Consider the following 17,752-nt stretch of genomic DNA (forward strand, 5'->3'; position numbering starts at 1 on the left):
AGTATGATACCCAATCATCAGAGACATATATTTTCATTTTGCTTTTCAGAGTTCATCAAGCTTTATTCCATATTAGGAAAGCTAGTGAATATCAGGTATTCACTGACAGAATAGAAATATTCTCTAACAATGAATTCTCAAAGTTCTACAGGAGGCTCTATTCAGTTTGTGGTACTTGAATTTAAATACTGAAGTTAAACACTTCTGATCCCATCCGTTAGGTGACACAATAATACAAAAAAGACAATCAGCCACCAACATTACTGTGTATACAGCAGGGCTATCGCATCAGGTACAGTGAGTTAAATTAGACTGGACAGTATTCTAATTTATTTTTTTCTAAATTATCCTGATTAAAAATGACCTAAGAAGCCGGCGCCGTGGCTCAACAGGCTAATCCTCCGCCTTGCGGCGCCGGCACACCAGGTTCTAGTCCCGGTCGGGGCGCTGGATTCTGTCCCGGTTGCCCCTGTTCCAGGCCAGCTCTCTGCTGTGGCCAGGGAGTGCAGTGGAGGATGGCCCAAGTGGTTGGGTCCTGCACCCGCATGGGAGGAGACCAGGAGAAGCACCTGGCTCCTGCCTTTGGAACAGCACGGTGCGCCGGCCGCAGCGCACCAGCCACGGTGGCCATTGGAGGGTGAACCAACGGCAAAAGGAAGACCTTTCTCTCTCTCTCTCTCACTGACTGTCCACTCTGCCTGTCAAAAAGTAAAAAAAAAAAACAAAAAAAAAAACCTAAGAAATGTTACTTTGGGAATCATTCATCCATATTTTAACTTCATGAAATTATTTTATTCCACTCTCACTCAATGCAGTGTATCATCAATAATCTGATTACTTACAACAACTGATGTTAAGATATGAACCATCCTCATATTTGCATAAATTCCATCAAAAGAAATCTGGAATATTAAAAAGAAGCACTATCAGAAATTAGTGTTTATATCTAGATATTTGTTACAAGATTAAAGTTACATTTACAATACCTTACATGACTAAAGATTTAGTTTACTATAACCTTTTGCTTCCTTGAAAAATAGAGGTCAGGCTTTCAAAAGCAAAAGCAGTCATTCCAACTGATCCCAAACAATATTTGGATTATATACAGCACTCAAAAGGCAAAACTAAACCTCTATATATGAGGGAAGACAAAATTCACAGCAGCAGGGACAAATCAACAGTCAAGGGGGGGAGGGGTGTGAACTGCGAAGCAGCCTCAGGGTCTTGGGGGAGTGACAGACTGTTCTACACTCACCGTGCTGTCGGCTACATGACTACATGCGTTTGTCAAAACTCACAAAAATACTGCACACTTAAAAGGTGAAGCACACCTTAGTAAATAAATGAGGTGAGGAGTAAGGGCATTACCTTTGCAGACCCCTAACTTCCACGCACATCCCAATCAATGCTAGCGCTTAAGCACCTGCCCCACTCCACATCACACGCTCCATCAGCGGGTGTCCCCTCTTGATTCTCAGGAAGCCAATCTATTCAACAAAGGCAAAGCCTCAAAAATTAGCAACATCTCGTCTGTTTCTTTCATCACACGGACCTTCTGTCCTCACATTCAGTTTAACTTCACTGATAAACTTCTGAAATGTCAGACCAGAAGGCCTTTTCCAAGGAAGAAAATTAAGAGTAAATATCATAGCATATTCATTTCAAAATAAAAAGGTCAAAAATTCTGCAGACTCTAGATCTAGTGTTCTACTCATCTTCTGGGAGTTGCTCACTCAGATGTGCCTCCAGTCACTTGTCAAAGAATAGAGGGGCGGGTGGGAGTGATAGGCATCTGACTCAGTGGGTAAGTGAAGCCCAGCGTGCACAGCGTATTGCAATGCCCAGGTTCCACTCTTTATTCCAGTTTCTTGCTAATGTGCACCCTGATAGGCAGCAGGTGACAGCTCAAGTTCTTGCGTCCCCACCACCCACATGGGAGAACTGGATGGAGTTCCAGGCTCCTGGCTTCAGCATGGCCCTGCCCTAGCTGTTGTGGGCATTTGGGGGAGTGAATCAGCAGATAGAAGATCTCTCTCCCTCTGCCTTTCAAATAAAATGAAAAGAGTTAAAGAGAAAAGATCAGGCCGGCGCTGTGGCTCAACAGGCTAATCCTCCGCCTTGCAGCGCCGGCACACCGGGTTCTAGTCCCGGTTGGGGCACCGGATTCTATCCCGGTTGCCCCTCTTCCAGGCCAGCTCTCCGCTATGGCCCGGGAAGGCAGTGGAGGATGGCCCAAGTCCTTGGGCCCTGCACCCCATGGGAGACCAGGAGAAGCACCTGGCTCCTGGCTTCGGATCAGCGAGATGCGCCGGCCGCAGCGGCCATTGGAGGGTGAACCAATGGCAAAAAGGAAGACCTTTCTCTCTGTCTCTCTCTCTCACTATCCACTCTGCCTGTCAAAAAAAAAATGAAGGAAAAAAAAAAAAAAAGAGAAAAGATCAAAATAATTCCTAAGTATCACAGAAATATTACTTATATATAGTTTTATATTTTATACAGCCATCAAAAAAACATTTAGCTAATAATTTTGTACCAAACAGAATTGATCTATAAAGATCATCTGTGATATGAGGGCCGGCACCATGGCTCACTTGGCTAATCCTCCGCCTGCAGCGCCGGCATCCCATATGGACGCCGGGTTCTAGTCCCGGCTGCTCCTCTCTCTGCTGTGGCCTGGGAAGGCAGTGGAGGATGCCCCAAGTGCCTGGGCCCTGTACCCGCATGGGAGACCAGGAGGAAGCGCCTGGCTCCTGGCTTCGGATTGGCGCAGCGCTAGCCATGGCGGCCATTTGGGGAGTGAACCAACGGAAGGAAGACCTTTCTCTCTTTCTCTCTCTCTCTCTCTCTCTCTCTCTCTCTCTCTCACTGTCTATAACTCTACCTGTCAAATAAGTAAAAAAAAAAAAAAAAAAAAAAAAATTCATCTGTGATGAAAGTCAAGAGAAGTTAATTTTCTTTTGGCTCTGGCATTGGACTATGGCTACAAATCATTGTTTAGCTACTGATTTTTCCAAATAATATTAAAATTACTCAAGTTACTCACCGTAGACTGAGGAAGTCCTTTGCTGCTGTTTCGACTTCTGAAAAGATTAAACATTATTTTTATTAAGTTCAATAAAGCAAATAAGCCAAAAAAAAGTTTCAAATTTAAAGTATAATTCCATACAGAATATCTGTGGGGAAGTAGTCTCATCTAATTCGAAGTCTAAAGAATTCCTAAGGGGCCAGTGCTGTTGTGAAGCAGGTAAAGCTGCCGCCTGCAATGCCAGCATCCCATATGGGTGCTGGTTCGAGTCCTGGCTGCTCCACTTCCGATCTAGCTCCCTGCTATGGCCTGGGAAAACAGTACAGGATGGTCCAAGCCTTTGGGCCCCTGTACCCACATGGGAAACCCAGAAGCAGCTCCTGGATCCTGGCTTAGGATTGGCACAGCTCTGGCTGTTGCAGCCATTTGGGGAGTGAATCTGCAGATGGAAGACCCCCACCCTTTTTTTTTTTTTTTTAAGATTTATTTACTAAATAAATCCAACCTTTATTGGATAATAAACAAATCCAATAAAGCTAAACTCCTCCTGTGTGTTTTAAATCAACTCTAGATTACTTACTATGCCTAATACAATATAAATGCAATGTAAATAACTGTTATACTGTTTAGGACATAATAATTTTTAAAAAATCTTTCTGCATTCAGTATAGACCCAATTTTCCCCCAAACACATGTCCTAGCTGCAGATGGTGGAGCTGTGACTGCAGAGCCTGCAGGCACACAGGGCTGGTGCACAACCAAAATGTGTTCTACTGGAAAAGAACCGCCTCCTCAGGAAAGACAAAACCATTAATAAAGTGAAATGTTGTATTTTTCATACACATTAGCCACTCTGGAACAATACAATTAAATCTCAAATAAAATAACACTCAAAGCCAAAATTAAAAAGCATTCAAGCAGCAGCACAATTCAGGTCCAAAGGATTCCAGCAGCGTGAGTGGTGCCACTTTCGGCAGAGCAGCATTCCCCTTGGCACCGAGGCAGTCCTAGCTCAGTCGCCAACTGTCACCACCTCATCTAGAAAACAACGGTGTGGACCAGTGATCTCTAAGTCGTCTTGCATTTCCCACCTTTAACTCACTCTGCCTCACACACAGCACAGCAAAACAAAGTCCTACTCTAAGGAAGACGAATGATTAACTGATCACTTGTACATGGGCCAGGCACAGTGGATAAAGCTGTCACTTGTGACGCTGGCATCCCATATGGACTTGAATGTCCCAGCTGAATGATTTATTTATGGGACCGGCGCTGTGGCACAGCGGGTTAACGCCCTGGTCTGAAGCGCCAGCAACCCATATGGGCGTCAGTTCAAGACCCCGATGCTCCTCTTCCAATCTAGCTCTCTGCTATGGCCTGGGAAAACAGTGAAAGATGGCCCAAGATCTTGGGCCCCTGCAGCCGCATGGGAGACCCAGAAGAAGCTCCTGGCTCCTAGCTCTGGATCAGCGCAGCTCCAGCCGTTGTGGCCATCTGGAGAGTGAATCATCAGAAGGAAGACCTCTCTCTGCCTCTCCTCTCTCTGTTTAACTCTGCCTTTCAAATAAATAAATAAATCTTAAAAAAAAAAAAAAAAAAAGATTTATTTATTTATTTATTTGAAAGGCAGAGATAGACAGAGGCAGAGGAAGAGAGAGAAGTCCTCCATTCACTGGTTCACTCCCCAAATGGCATCAACGGCCAGAGCTGGGCTGCTATGAAGCCAGGTGCCAGGAGCTTCTTCCAGGTCTCCCACGTGGCTGCAGGAGCCCAAGATCTTGAGCCATCTTCCACTGCCTTCCCAGGTCATAGCAGAGAGCTGGTTCAGAAGTACAGCAGCTGGAACTCGAACCGGTGCCCATATGGGATGCCGGCACTGCAGGTGTCAGCCCCACCCGCTACACCACAAATCATTCAGTCTTAAGCAACACAGTTGGTTTGTAAATCAGATGTATCCGATCAAACATCCAGGCTTCTCATTTCCAAGTCATGCTACCTCTTCGAATAAACTGCCCTCACACTTTCAACTTCACAATTAGGCCCAACCTAACCCCCTTATTTTTTCAAATATCATGTCAATTTTCTGACTGTTTTCTGTTTAGTTGTATTCTATACTCAAAGACCTAAAAGGCTAAGCCTTCCTGGAAAGATTATCCTCGTAACTGCTGAAATGCCACAGTTTCAACACTTGAACAAATGCCATTAAGTGTCCTTAAACTCATGTGGCCTTCCCCCACAAAGCTATTTAAGGCACTTTAGGGGCTGGCGCTGTGGCACAGCGGGTAAAGCTGCTGCCTACCATGCCAGCAGCCCATATGGGTGTCAGTTCGAGTCTAGGCTGCTCCACTTCTGTTCCAGCTCTCTGCTATGGCCTGGGAAAGCAGTGGAAGATGGCCAAAGTCCTTGGGTCTCTGCACCTATGTGGGAGACCCAGAGGAAGCTACTGGCTCCTGGCTTCAGATCAGCGCAGCTCCAGCCATTGCAGCCACTTGGGAAGTGAACCAGTGAACTGAAGACCTCTCTCTCTCTGCCTCTCTGTAACTCTGCCATTGAAAGTAAATAAATCTTAAAAAAAAAAAAAAAGATGCTTTAACATTCCTTTATAGAAATCACACTACCTTCTTTTACTGATTATACTAATACCATCTTTGATTAATAAAGAGCAACTGTTTGACAATCAAGTTGACCTAAAATAAACTATTCAACTGTGAAATTAGGAGACTCACAATGGCATAAAGTGGTACACAGGAACCACTGATTTCCACTGCTCTACCAGGTAGCTGGACATCCAAGAGGAATGTCAGCATACCAAAGCAGCATTCTCCGAAACTGAACAAAGCCCAATTTCTTTCTTTTTTTGGAACCACTCAGATTACGCTATAGTTTTTAATTTTCTTTATTAGTATTCTGGACCAAAATTAATCTACTACTTCATATAGTAAAAGTTGAGTGCCCCTCATTCAGAATGGGTGGCACAGGGGCCAGCACTGTGGTGTTGTGACGCAGTGGGTAAAGCTGTTGCCTGTGACGCCAGCATCTCATGAGTGCCAGCTCCCATCCCGCTGCTGCACTGCTGACCCCGCTCCCTGCTAATGGCCTAGGAAAAGCAGTGGAAAAAGGCTCAAGTATTTGGGCCTCTGCCACCCATGTGGGAGATCTGGATGAAGCTCCTGACTTCTGCCTGGCCTAGCCCCAGCCATTGCAGCCATCTGGGGAGTGAACCAGCAGATTCACCCTCTCTCTAAGTAACTCTGACTTCCAATTAAATAAGTAAAGGCATAATATTTTGAATGTTTTCAAATTTGGAGTATTTGCACATATACAATAAAATATCACAGAAATGAATAAAGCCTAAGGACAAAATTCATTTATATTTCAAATACACTTTACACACATTGCCTGAAGGTAGTTTCGTACAGTATTTTTGAGGTGCCTGTTTTGGCTGTGACCTGTCACAGGAGATCAGGTGTGGAATTTTCCAGTTGTGGCCTTGGGGGTCAATGCTCAATTTTTGGATTTTGGAATACTTCGGATTTCTGACCTAGGAATGCTCGATCTGTAACAAACTCTAAATCTCATTTAGGTCAAGACCATCTCCTAGTTCTAAACAAACTTACAACTGAATGGATCAACTATAACAAAACTGTAATATCCAGACTTCAGTGCTTTCGGTAGTTACTGAATATGAAATATGATTCAAAATGACAATCAAGAATTTGAAATTTTACATTACAAAATAGTAGAGCTTCCTAGAACACAGGAGGGGGATAGGCATTGTGTCACAGTAGGTTAAGCTGTCTGGAATGCCTGCACACCGTATCAGTGTGCTGGTTCAAATCTTGACTACTTTGCTTCCTACCTAGCTCGCTAATGCACCTGGGAAGCAGCAGACGATGCATCAAGTACTTGAGTCCCCACCATCCCATGCGAGACCCGGATAAAGCTCCTGGCTTTGGCATGGCTCCCCTGACTGTTGCAGGCATTTGGGGAACGAACCAGCAGATGGAAGATCTCTGTCATTTTGTGTTTCAAATAAATAAATCTTTAAACTAGCACATACACACACGCACACACGTATGCGTGGGTGCAGGAGGAAACACACTATGCTACTGATGATCCCAGAGTGATAAACACTGACAACTGGTCAAGCTAGGCAATAGGTACACAGGAGCTCACTCTACTTTGGTTTCCTAAGTCAAAACAAATGAACAGAGTCTTCCAATACCATGTACTAGGAGGTTGGATCTAATTGAGCTTATAGACCAGTTTACAGAAAACATGAGAACAATTTATTAACTGGTACTTTAAGATTATACATCTGTCAGATCCAGAATGTGGCAAATTCAGCTTATGATAGCTGTGGGGCCGGCACTATGGTGCCACAGTTAAGCCACTGCCTGCCAATACCAACATCCTGTAACGGAGTGCTGGTTCGAGTCTCACCTGCTCTGATTCTGATCCAGCTCCCTACTGATGTGCCTGAGAAAGCAGCAGAGGATGGCCCAATTATTTGGGGCCCTTGCTACCCACATGAGAAACCAGGATAAAGTTCTAAGCTCCTGGATTTGGCCTGGACCAGTCCAGACTGTTGTGGCCATTTGAGGAGTGAACCAGCAGATGGAAAATCTATCTTCTCTAACTCTGTCACTCTTCCAAATAAATCAATCTTTGGGGAAAAAGATAATAAACTGTCATTTGATTTATTTTTTAAAGATTTACTTATTTGAGGGGCTGGTGCTGTGGCATAGCAGGTTAAGCTGCGATCTGCAGCACTGGCATCCCATATGGGCACCAGTTCAAATCCCAAGTGCTTCAAGATCCAGAGTCAAGACTTTTCCCCTATGTTTTCTTTTTAGAACTTTATAGTTTTAGCTCTTACATCCAGATTTTTGATCTACTTTTAGTTCATTTTTATCTATGATATAAGGTAAAGGTACAAATTGATTCTTTTGCATGTGGGTATCTATTAGCATTCCTTGTGGAAAAACTGTTCTTTTCCTGTTGAATGTTTTTTACTTCCCTTCTAAAAGTCAAATGATCTTATATGTGAGGGTTTATTTCTGGGCTCTCTGTTCCATTGGCTTTTTTTTTTTTTTTTTTTAACCATTGCTGTAAAAGCAGTTAAGGGCAATATATTTTATTATCTTAAAGATTTATTTATTTGAAAGAATTAGAAAAGGAGAGGCAGAGAGAGAAAGAGAAAGAGAGAGGTCTTCCATCCACTGGCTCACTCCCCAATTGACCGCAACAGCTGGAGCTGCGCCAATCGAATCCAGGAGCTTCATCAGGGTCTCCCACAAGGGTGCAGGGGCCCAAGGACTTGAGCCATCTTCCACTGCTTTCCCAGGCCACAGCAGAGAGCTGGATCAGAAGTAGAGCAGCCTGGACTCGAACCGGCACCCATATGGGATGCCGTCACAGCGCTGGCTCCTTCCATTGGGTTTTATGTTTGTACCTCTGCCAGCATCACACTGTCATGTCGTCTTTTCAGTAACACTTAAAATCATCAATCCTGGCTATTGATTGCTTTTGATTTGCTTTGAATCACACATTAATTTCGATTTGCTTATCTTTAAGTTTGTGGGGCCAGTGTTGTGGTGTAGCTGCTAAAACTGACACTCGAGATGCGGGCACCCCACATGGGTGCTGGCTGCTGCTTCACTTGAAATCCAGCTCCCTCCTAACATGAGCCCTGGCTGCTGCAGCCATCTGGGGAGTGAACCATGGAGTGGAAGAGCTCTCTTTCTCTCCTTCTCTGTAACTCTAACTTTCAAGAAAATAAATCTTTAAAAAAAAATAAATTTGTTATAGTTCTTCCTTAATGTTAACTGTCTATTCCTATGTCATTTATGTGTTCAGAAACTGACTTCCAGGGAACTGTGTTGTGGTGAAGTGCGTGAAGCTGCTACCTTCAATGCCAGCAGTCCTGGTGGCTCTGTTTTTGATCTAGCTCCTTACCAATGTGCCTGGGAAAGCAATAGAAGATGGACCATATGTTTGGGCCCCTGTTACCAATGTGGGAGACTTGGATGGAGTTCCTGGCTCCTTGCTTCAGCCTCTGCTGCTGTTGGGGCCATTTGGGGAGAGAATCAACAAACTTACTGGGAAACATTAATTACACCTACACCTCCAGGAAGGCCCCAGAACTCCAAGTCAGATTTAGAGAACCCACAAATGGGACACATCATCACAAAAATGAGGAAAGCCAAAGGAGAAAATCCTGAAAGCAAGAGTTTTAAGTAAGCATCACTTGTGGAAAGAACCTCAGTGACATTAGCAACTGGCTTGTAATAGAAGAAACAGAAACCAGAAGACAAAAGTAACTGTCACCCAAGAATCTTATATCCAACTGAAACTGTTCCTAGCAGATAAAATTTACAAGATACAGTAAAACAAGTTCTTTAGGCTAAAAGCTAAAAGCATGTAATACCAGTGACTAACCCATACAAAAGGTAACTAATTATACTTTCTTCTATTAACTGCACTAAAATTCAACCACAGAAAACAGCGTGTTGGGCTGCAGCAGTGTTCCCGTTCCCGTCTCACTGCTAGTGCTGCCTTGAATGGGCTCTCAGAATCGCAATCCATCTGCCACCTCCATAGGAGCCAAGCCCAGGCACCCCATGACTCCCATGTGGGGGTGCCAGAGGGTAAGAGACTAAGCTAACGACCCTCAAGATGTCTGATGACAAACTTCCACCTTCCCTGAATCAGACCACCCACAGAGCAGCCGGCACTGAGTCCCCTGGAGTTCCCCAGTCCTGCTGCCACTCCAGCACGGACATCAGAGTGACCTCTGCCTGGACGTTCTGCAGGACAAGTGGTCTGCCCTGTAGGCCATCAGGAGCATCGTGCTGTCCATCTCAGCCTGCGAGGACAGCCGACCACTGAGTGCCCTTTGTGAACACACGGGCTGCTGAGCTCTACTCCAAGCAGGTCTCCAGCCACGGCCCCGCAGGGGCTGCCCAGCTCCTCCTTGGGTCGCCATCTCCATTTTTCCATACCGCATTTTCCTTGATTTCTGTACTAGACTATGTATCTTGAGTTATAATGTTTATTTTTGTTTTTCTTTTAAATTAAGTCGCTGTTTTAGCTCTTGTCATATACATTAAATAAAAACACTTTGGTTGTTTTTGTAAAATACATAATGTTTGCTTTCTAATACACAGCAATTTAACATATTGTCAACAATAGCACAAAGGAAGTGGGTGGCAGCAAAGTTGTAAAGGGCTGGGAAATGACTCTTGATAGTGACTTATAGAGATAAATTAGAACCAGAAATGGAGCAGGCATTGGGCCAAAGCAAGTTAAGCCATGGCTATGGACACCCACATGCTGGACTGGAATGCCTGGGATCAAGTTCGCCCTCTGCTTTCCATCCAGCTTCCTGCTAATGCACACCCTGAGAGGCAGCAGATGAGGGCTCAAGGAGCTGAGTCCCTGCCACCCACATGGGAAACACAGATGGAATTCCTGGCTCCTGGCTTCAGCCTGGCACAATCCCAGTTGTTGTGAGTGCTTGGCAAGTGAAATTAGCAGATGTAAGATCTCGCCCCACTGTATACACACACACACACACACACTATAGCTCTGCCTTTCAGATACATCAAAATAAATAAACTTTTAAAAAGAACCAGAGGGGCTGCTGTTGTGGCACAGTGGGTTAAGCCGCTGCCTATGATGCCCCAGCACCCCACACGGGCTCTGGTTCACTTCCTAGTTGTTCCACTTCCCATCTAATTGCTAATGGCCTGGAAAAGCAGCCAAATATGGCCCCTGCCACCCATGTGGCAGACTCAGATGGAGTTCCAAGCTTCTGGCTTTGGCCTGGCCCAGCCCAGGCATTTAACACCATTTGTGGAGTGGATCAGCAGATGGAAGATCTCTAACTCTGCCTTTCAAGTAAATACACCTTTAAAAAAAAAAAGAAAGAAAGAAAGAATATATTGGGCTGGAATGGTGATGCAGTGAGTAAAAGGCCACCTTGTGTGATGCCAGCATCCCATATGGGTGCCAGTTCAAAACCTGGCTGCTACACTTTCAATTCCACTCCCTGCTAATGTGCCTTGGAAAGCAGCAAAAGGTGGCCCTAGTGTTGGGTCCCTGACCCCACGTGGGAGTTCTGAGCTCTCAGCTTCTCAACTTCTCAACTGTGGGCATCTGGAGAGCCAAGCCAGCAGATGGCAGTGCTCGCTCAAGTACATAAACAGTCGAAGATAAAAAGCCCTCCGCAGCCAGCTTCCACATTCACATATTCAACAAACTGTGGATCAGAAACATTTGAAAAACAAAACTGCATCTGTACTGAAATATAGTTTTTTCCCCTGTCATTATTCCCCACACAATACAGCAATCTATACAGCACTTACACTGTGTTATTTATAAGTGACTTAGGGATGGTTTACAGTGCACAGAAAGATTTGTGCAGACTACATACAACACAACACCATTTTACACAAGGACTTGAAGCATCTGCTGGTTTTGGTATCTGAGGGGTTTCCAGAACCAATCTTCTCCAGATACTGGGGGATGACTACACGTAGGCCCTAAAATGACCACTAAAGAACTCAAAAGCAATCTCATGGGGCCGTGCTGTGGTGTAATGGGTGCAACCACCCAGCAGCACCAGAATCCCATCTGGGCACCAGTTTGAGAGCTATAGTTCCCATCTAGCTCCCTACTAACGTGTCTGGGAAGGCAGCGGAAGACTGCCCAAGTGCTTGGGCTCCTACCACCCACATGGGAGACGTAGATGAAGCTCCTGGCTCCTGGCTCAGCCTCAGTCATTGTAGCCATTTGGAGAGTAAACCAGCAGATGGAAGACCTCTCTAACTCTTCCTCTCTAACTCTGCCTTTCAAATAAATAAAACTAAATTAAAAAAAACTCATCTAGGGGCTGGCGCTGTGGCATAGCTGAAAAAGCTGCCATCTGCAGTGCCAGAACCCCATAATGGTGCCAGTTCGAGTCCCATCTTCTCCACTTCCAATCCCATTCTCTGCTATGGCCTGGGAAAGCAATAGGAGATGGCCCAAATCCTTGGCCTCCTGCACCTTTGTGGGAGACCCAGAAGCAGCTCCCGGTTCTTGGTTTCAGATCAGCCCAGCTCTGGCTGTGGTGACCATTTGGGGAGTGAACCAGCATATTGAAGTCTTCTCTCTCTCTGCCTGTTAATTCTGGCTTTCAAGTAAAATAAATCAATCTTAAAAAAAAAAAAAAAAAAAAACTCATTTAAAAAAAAACTGGGGCAGGCAGTTTGCCTAGCAGTTAAGAGGCTTAAGCCCTACATCAGAGTATCTTGCTGGCTACCCACCTCTAGCTCCTGTCTCTAGATTCCTGCTAGTATAGACCCTGGGAGGCAGTGATAACAGTTCAAGTAATTGAGATCCTGCCAACCATTTGGGAGAATTGGATTACATTACTGGCTCCAACCTAGCCCAGGCATTTGGGGAATGAACCAGCCACTGGGACTTGCTCTCTCCAAATTCATACATTAAATAAAATAAAAAATGACTCCACAATATAAAGGCACAAATAAACTGGATAAACCTAAAAAAGGCTGAATTTTATGGTATGCAAAGTATACCATATGAGAAGTATGAGAAGTTTATTATCCCAACACCCACATGGGAGACCCAGATAATCTCCTGGCTCTGGGCTTTGGCCTCGCCCCATCTCAGCCTTTGAGGCCATTTTGGGAGTGAACCAATGGATGGATGATCTCTATCTCATTCTCTGCACTCTGCCTTTCAAATAAAATAAATCTTTTTAAAAATTTTTTTATTATTTATTTGACAGAGTTAGATAGAGAGAGAGAGAGAGAAAGGCCTTCCTTCCGTTGGTTCACTCCCCAAATGGCCGCTACGGGCACAGTGCCGATCCAAAGCCAGGAGCCAGGTGCCTCCTCCTGGTCTCCCATGCGGGTACAGGAGCCCAAGCACTTGGGCCATCTTCCACTGCCTTCCCGGGCCACAGCAGAGAGCTGGCCTGGAAGAGGAGCAACCGGGACCAGAACCCGGCACCCATATGGGATGCTAGTGCCGCAGGCGGAGGACTAACCAAGTGAGCCACAGCGCTGGCCCCAAATAAATAATCTTTACCCATTGCCCCACAACGCCAGTCCCTAAAGTTGACACTTCAGAAAATTTTAAGAAAGGAGGCAGCACTGTGGCAAAATGGGTAAAACCGCCACCTGCAATGCTGACATCCCATATGGGAGCAGGTTCGAGTCTCAGCTGCTCCACTTCAAAGCCAGCTCCCTCTCAATGGCCTGGGAAAATCGGTGGAAGATGGCCTAAGTGCTTGGGCCTCTGTACCCATGTGGGAGACCTGGATGGAATTCCATGCTCCTGGTTTTGGCCTGGTCTGACCCTGGCCATTGCAGCCATTTGGGGAGTGACCCAGCAAATAGAAAATCTCTGCCTCTTCCTCTCTTTCAAAATAAACCTATTCTGAATTTTAAAGGATAAAACAGGAAAATTTGAATCTCTTAGATTTTAACTACCACTAAATTGTTAAAATTAATTTTTATATAATGTATTTTTTAAAACATCCATTCTCTTTGCAACTTATACTGAAATACTTATGGAAGAAATGATCTGTTGTCAGGAACTGCTTGAAAACAATGTGGAACTGCAGGCAGGTTGCTGCTCAAGACGCCTTTATCCTATATCAGAGTACCTGGTTCAAGTTCTGGCTCCTCCACTTCTGATCATCCCTAAATTTCCTGCTAACGCACACCCTGGGATGCAGCAGACAACAGCTGAAGTACCTGACTCCCTGCCACCAATGTGGGAAACCCAGACTGAGTTCTGGGCTGCTGGTTTCAGCCTGGCAAGACCTAGCTGTTACTGACATTTGAGCAGGAAAGCAGCAGATACTTCACGTGTGTGTGTGCTGTGTGTGTGTGCACACTTGAGCACCTGCCTTTCAAATTTTAAAAATTTTACAACAACCTAGAGAGGGTACAGTAAATTAAGGTAGTGTAATACTAGCATTAGGAAACTGATTTTTTTTTAAAGATTTATTTTATTTATTTGGACAGTTACAGAGAGGTATACACACACACACAAACACACACACACAGAGTCAGTCTTCCATCTACTGGTTCACTCCCCAAATGGCCACAATAGCCACAGCTGAGATGATCCAAAGCCAGGGGCTTCTTCTGGGTCTCCCACATGGATGCAGGAGCCCAAGGACTTGGGCCATCCCCCACTGCTTTCCCATGTGCACCAGCAGGGAGCTAGCTGGATTGGAAGTGGAGCAGCTAGGACCTAAACCGGCACCCACATGGGATGCCAGTGCTACTGGCTGGAGCTTTAAACCCACTGCGCCACAGCCCTGGCCCTGGGTCAACTGATTTTGACAAATGTTCCAAGAAAATTAAATGCAGAAAGAAAATTTAGCTGGGGCTGGTGTTGTGGTACAGCGGTTTAAGCCACAGCATGAGATGACAGCATTCCACCTGAGTACCAGTTTGAATCCTGGGTGCTCCATGTCTGGTCCAGCTCCCTTTGTGCCTGGGAAAGCAGAGGAAGACAGCCCAAGTGCTTGGGCCCCTGCACCCACGTGGGAGACCTGGATGAAGCTCCTGGCTTTGGCCTGGCCCAGACCTGGCCTTTCTGGCCATTTGGAGAATGAACCAGCAGACAGAAGATCTCTATCTCTTCCTTTCAAAGATGTATTCATTAAAAAATGGATCTGGCATTGTGGCACAGTGGGTAAAGCTGGCATTCCCATATTAGTACCAGCTGCTTCACTTCTAATCCAGGTCCCCGCTAATGGCCTAGGAAAAGCAGTGAAACACGGCCATAGTGTTCGGGCTCCTGCCAACCCGCGTGGGAGACCGAGATGAAGCTCCTGGCTTTGGTCTGGCCCAGTGCTGGCCACTGTGGCCATCTGGGGAGTGAACCAATGGATGATCTCTGTTGCTCACTATCTCTGTCTCTCCCTCTCTGTAACTCTTTAAAAGTAAACAAACCATTTTTAAAAAATGGATCAAAGGCCTAAAATATCAGCTACAACTAAACTCTTCGAGAAAAGGTTCTTCAGGATCCTGGATTTGGCAATGGTTACAACACCAAAAGCATAAGCAAAACAGTTAATGTGACTCAATCAAGCTTAAAAGCTTTTTTGCTGGGGCCTGCACTAAGGCGCAGCGGGTTAACGCCCTGGCCTGAAGCGTCAGCATTCATATGGGCACTGGTTCTAGTCCCAGCTGCTCCTCTTCCAATCCGGCTCTCTGCTAAGGCCTGAGAAAGCAGTAGAATATGGCCCAATCCTTGGGCCCCTGTACCCGCATGGGAGACCAGGAGAAGCACCTGGCTCCTGGCTTCGTTCGGATCAGAGCAGCGCGCCGGCCGTAGTGGCCATTTAGGGGGTGAACTAACGGTAAAAGGAAGACCTTTCTATCTCTCTAACTCTGCCTGTCAAAAAAAAAAAAATTAAATTAAATTACATTCCAGACAGATAGCTTGCCTTACAACGTCTAGCACATTATTAAATGATTAGCAATTGTTAGCTAAACACAATTATTTTTATCATATTCCAGTGTACACTAACAGAGTTAAAAAAAAATCTTCACACTGAGTTCCACCAAGAAGAAGGGATAAAGGACTTGCTCACAAAGCCACATACGATTATATCTGACCCAGAAACTCCACGATTAGGCAGAAAGGAATCCCACGGTGTCCAACAGAACTTTGTCATGATACAGGTGTCTACATCATACTGCCCAAAATGGTGGTGACTGCACAACGGAAATGTGGCCAGTGTTCCCGAGGAATTATGAATCTAAAAACTGCATTAAAATTTAAATGCAAACAGCCACATGTGGATAGCCACACCACATTGGATGGCGCCGTTCCAGTCCTTTCCTTGTGTTCCCTCCAAACAGGAAGCTACCCACCTTCCATGACATCCATCCCTTCTGACTTACATACCAAGAAACCTTATTTGACAACTCAAGGTTTACCCATCATTTTATCCCTCCTGGGGGGGGGGGGGGGGAGGTCCACAAAATAATTTTAATCTCCTTCAAAATGCAAGTAACAATGGCAGAGAGAGGAGTACAGATGAAACCAGTTTCCCCACTTTCCTTCTAACTGTTCTGCCACTCTGTGAACCCGATTTCCTGCACACACCATGTTTACAGCATCTAGGGTCTTTAGACATCTCTTGCCTTCTCTGCGGCCTCATCACTCAAGATCCACCTCAACTCTAACTGCTTTTCGGAAGCTCTTTTCCTTCACTGCCCTAGCCAGAACTATACTACAAGCCCGCCTTCCAGCACACCGGGGAACCTGGAGGCACAGGTAATTAACCACTCCTTCTTTGTGACTGTCCCAGTTTGACAGCTTCAAACTGTTACTGAACTAATGAACAATATACAAGCTTAACAAAATGCTAAGCTGCATCCAATCATACCGCATTACACAAAAGCCACCACCACTTTCGGCCTTGACTTGCTCATGTAGGTTTTACTGGTTTCTGAACAGGCTAACAGAAACAGCACTTACTTCCTGGCAGGCATCTATATAAGCACTCTGAAGATATAATTCTTTGAATCCTTACCTCTATTTGACAGAGCAAGAAGCTCTGTTAGGTGGTAGGAGTTGCAGTGCAACGGGTCAAGCCATCATTTGGGATGCCCACATCCCATAACAGCGTGCCTGGGATGGAGTCCTGCCTCCGTTTCCAAACCAGCTTTCTACTAATGCATGCCCTGAGAGGCAGCAGGTGATGGTTCAAATATTGAGTCCCTATCATCCACATGGGAAACCCAGATGGAGCTGCCAGCTCCTGGATCTGGCCTGGCCCAGCCCATTCCTGGCTGTTGACAGCATTTGGGGAGTAAACAGTGGATGGAAGATCTGTCTTTTCTCTGACTTTCAAGTAAGTAAAAACAAACTTTTTTTTTTTTTTTTTTTTTTTTTTTTTGACAGGCAGAGTGGATAGTGAGAGAGCGAGACAGAGAGAAAGGTCTTCCTTTTGCCGTTGGTTCACCCTCCAATGGCCGCTGCGGCCGGCGCATCGCGCTGATCCAAAGGCAGGAGCCAGGTGCTTCTCCTGGTCTCCCATGGGGTGCAGGGCCCAAGCACTTGGGCCATCCTCCACTGCACTCCCGGGCCACAGCAGAGAGCTGGCCTGGAAGAGGGGCAACCGGGACAGGATCGGCGCCCCGACCGGGACTAGAACCTGGTGTGCCGGCGCCGCAAGGCGGAGGATTAGCCTAGTGAGCCGCGGCATCGGCAAAAGAAACTTTTGAAAAAGAAGCTGGAATACAAGTGCAAATATTAAAAAAAATTAAAAAAAAAAAAAAAAACAGCTGCACAACCACAAGTGAAACAACTTGCCCTACATCACGAAGTCAGAAAAGAGCTGGGATGCTAAATAAACACTAGTTGTGCAACTGGACAAATCCCTTCAACTTCCTGCTCCTGTGTACACGAAGAGGATGAATCACGATGACCTCAAATGCAAGCTCCTAATTCTAAAATTCTTATCCGGGAGAGGAATAGAATGCCAGACATTAGGAACATCCATCTGTTAAAAAAACATGTAACTGGCCGGCGCCGTGGCTCAATAGGCTAATCCTCCACCTTGTGGCACCGGCACACCGGGTTCTAGTCCCGGTCAGGGCTCCGGATTCTGTCCCAGTTGCCCCTCTTCCAGGCCAGCTCTCTGCTGTGGCCAGGGAGTGCAGTGGAGGATGGCCCAAGTGCTTG

General features: G+C 45.6%; 1 protein-coding gene across 1 annotated transcript in view; it reads right to left on the bottom strand.

The window, feature by feature from the left end:
• The window catches only part of ATXN2 (ataxin 2), a 116,438-nt gene that overhangs the window by 78,702 nt on the left and 19,984 nt on the right, over nt 1-17,752 (bottom strand). The window contains exons 2-3 of the mRNA XM_062182848.1: nt 3,044-3,080; nt 843-902 (exon numbers count right to left, since the gene is read on the bottom strand). Of these exons, the coding sequence (XP_062038832.1) occupies nt 843-902; nt 3,044-3,080 (97 nt within the window). The remainder of the gene's footprint in view (nt 1-842; nt 903-3,043; nt 3,081-17,752) is intronic.

This window comes from Lepus europaeus, chromosome 23, assembly GCF_033115175.1.
Source record: "Lepus europaeus isolate LE1 chromosome 23, mLepTim1.pri, whole genome shotgun sequence".
NCBI lineage: Eukaryota > Metazoa > Chordata > Mammalia > Lagomorpha > Leporidae > Lepus > Lepus europaeus.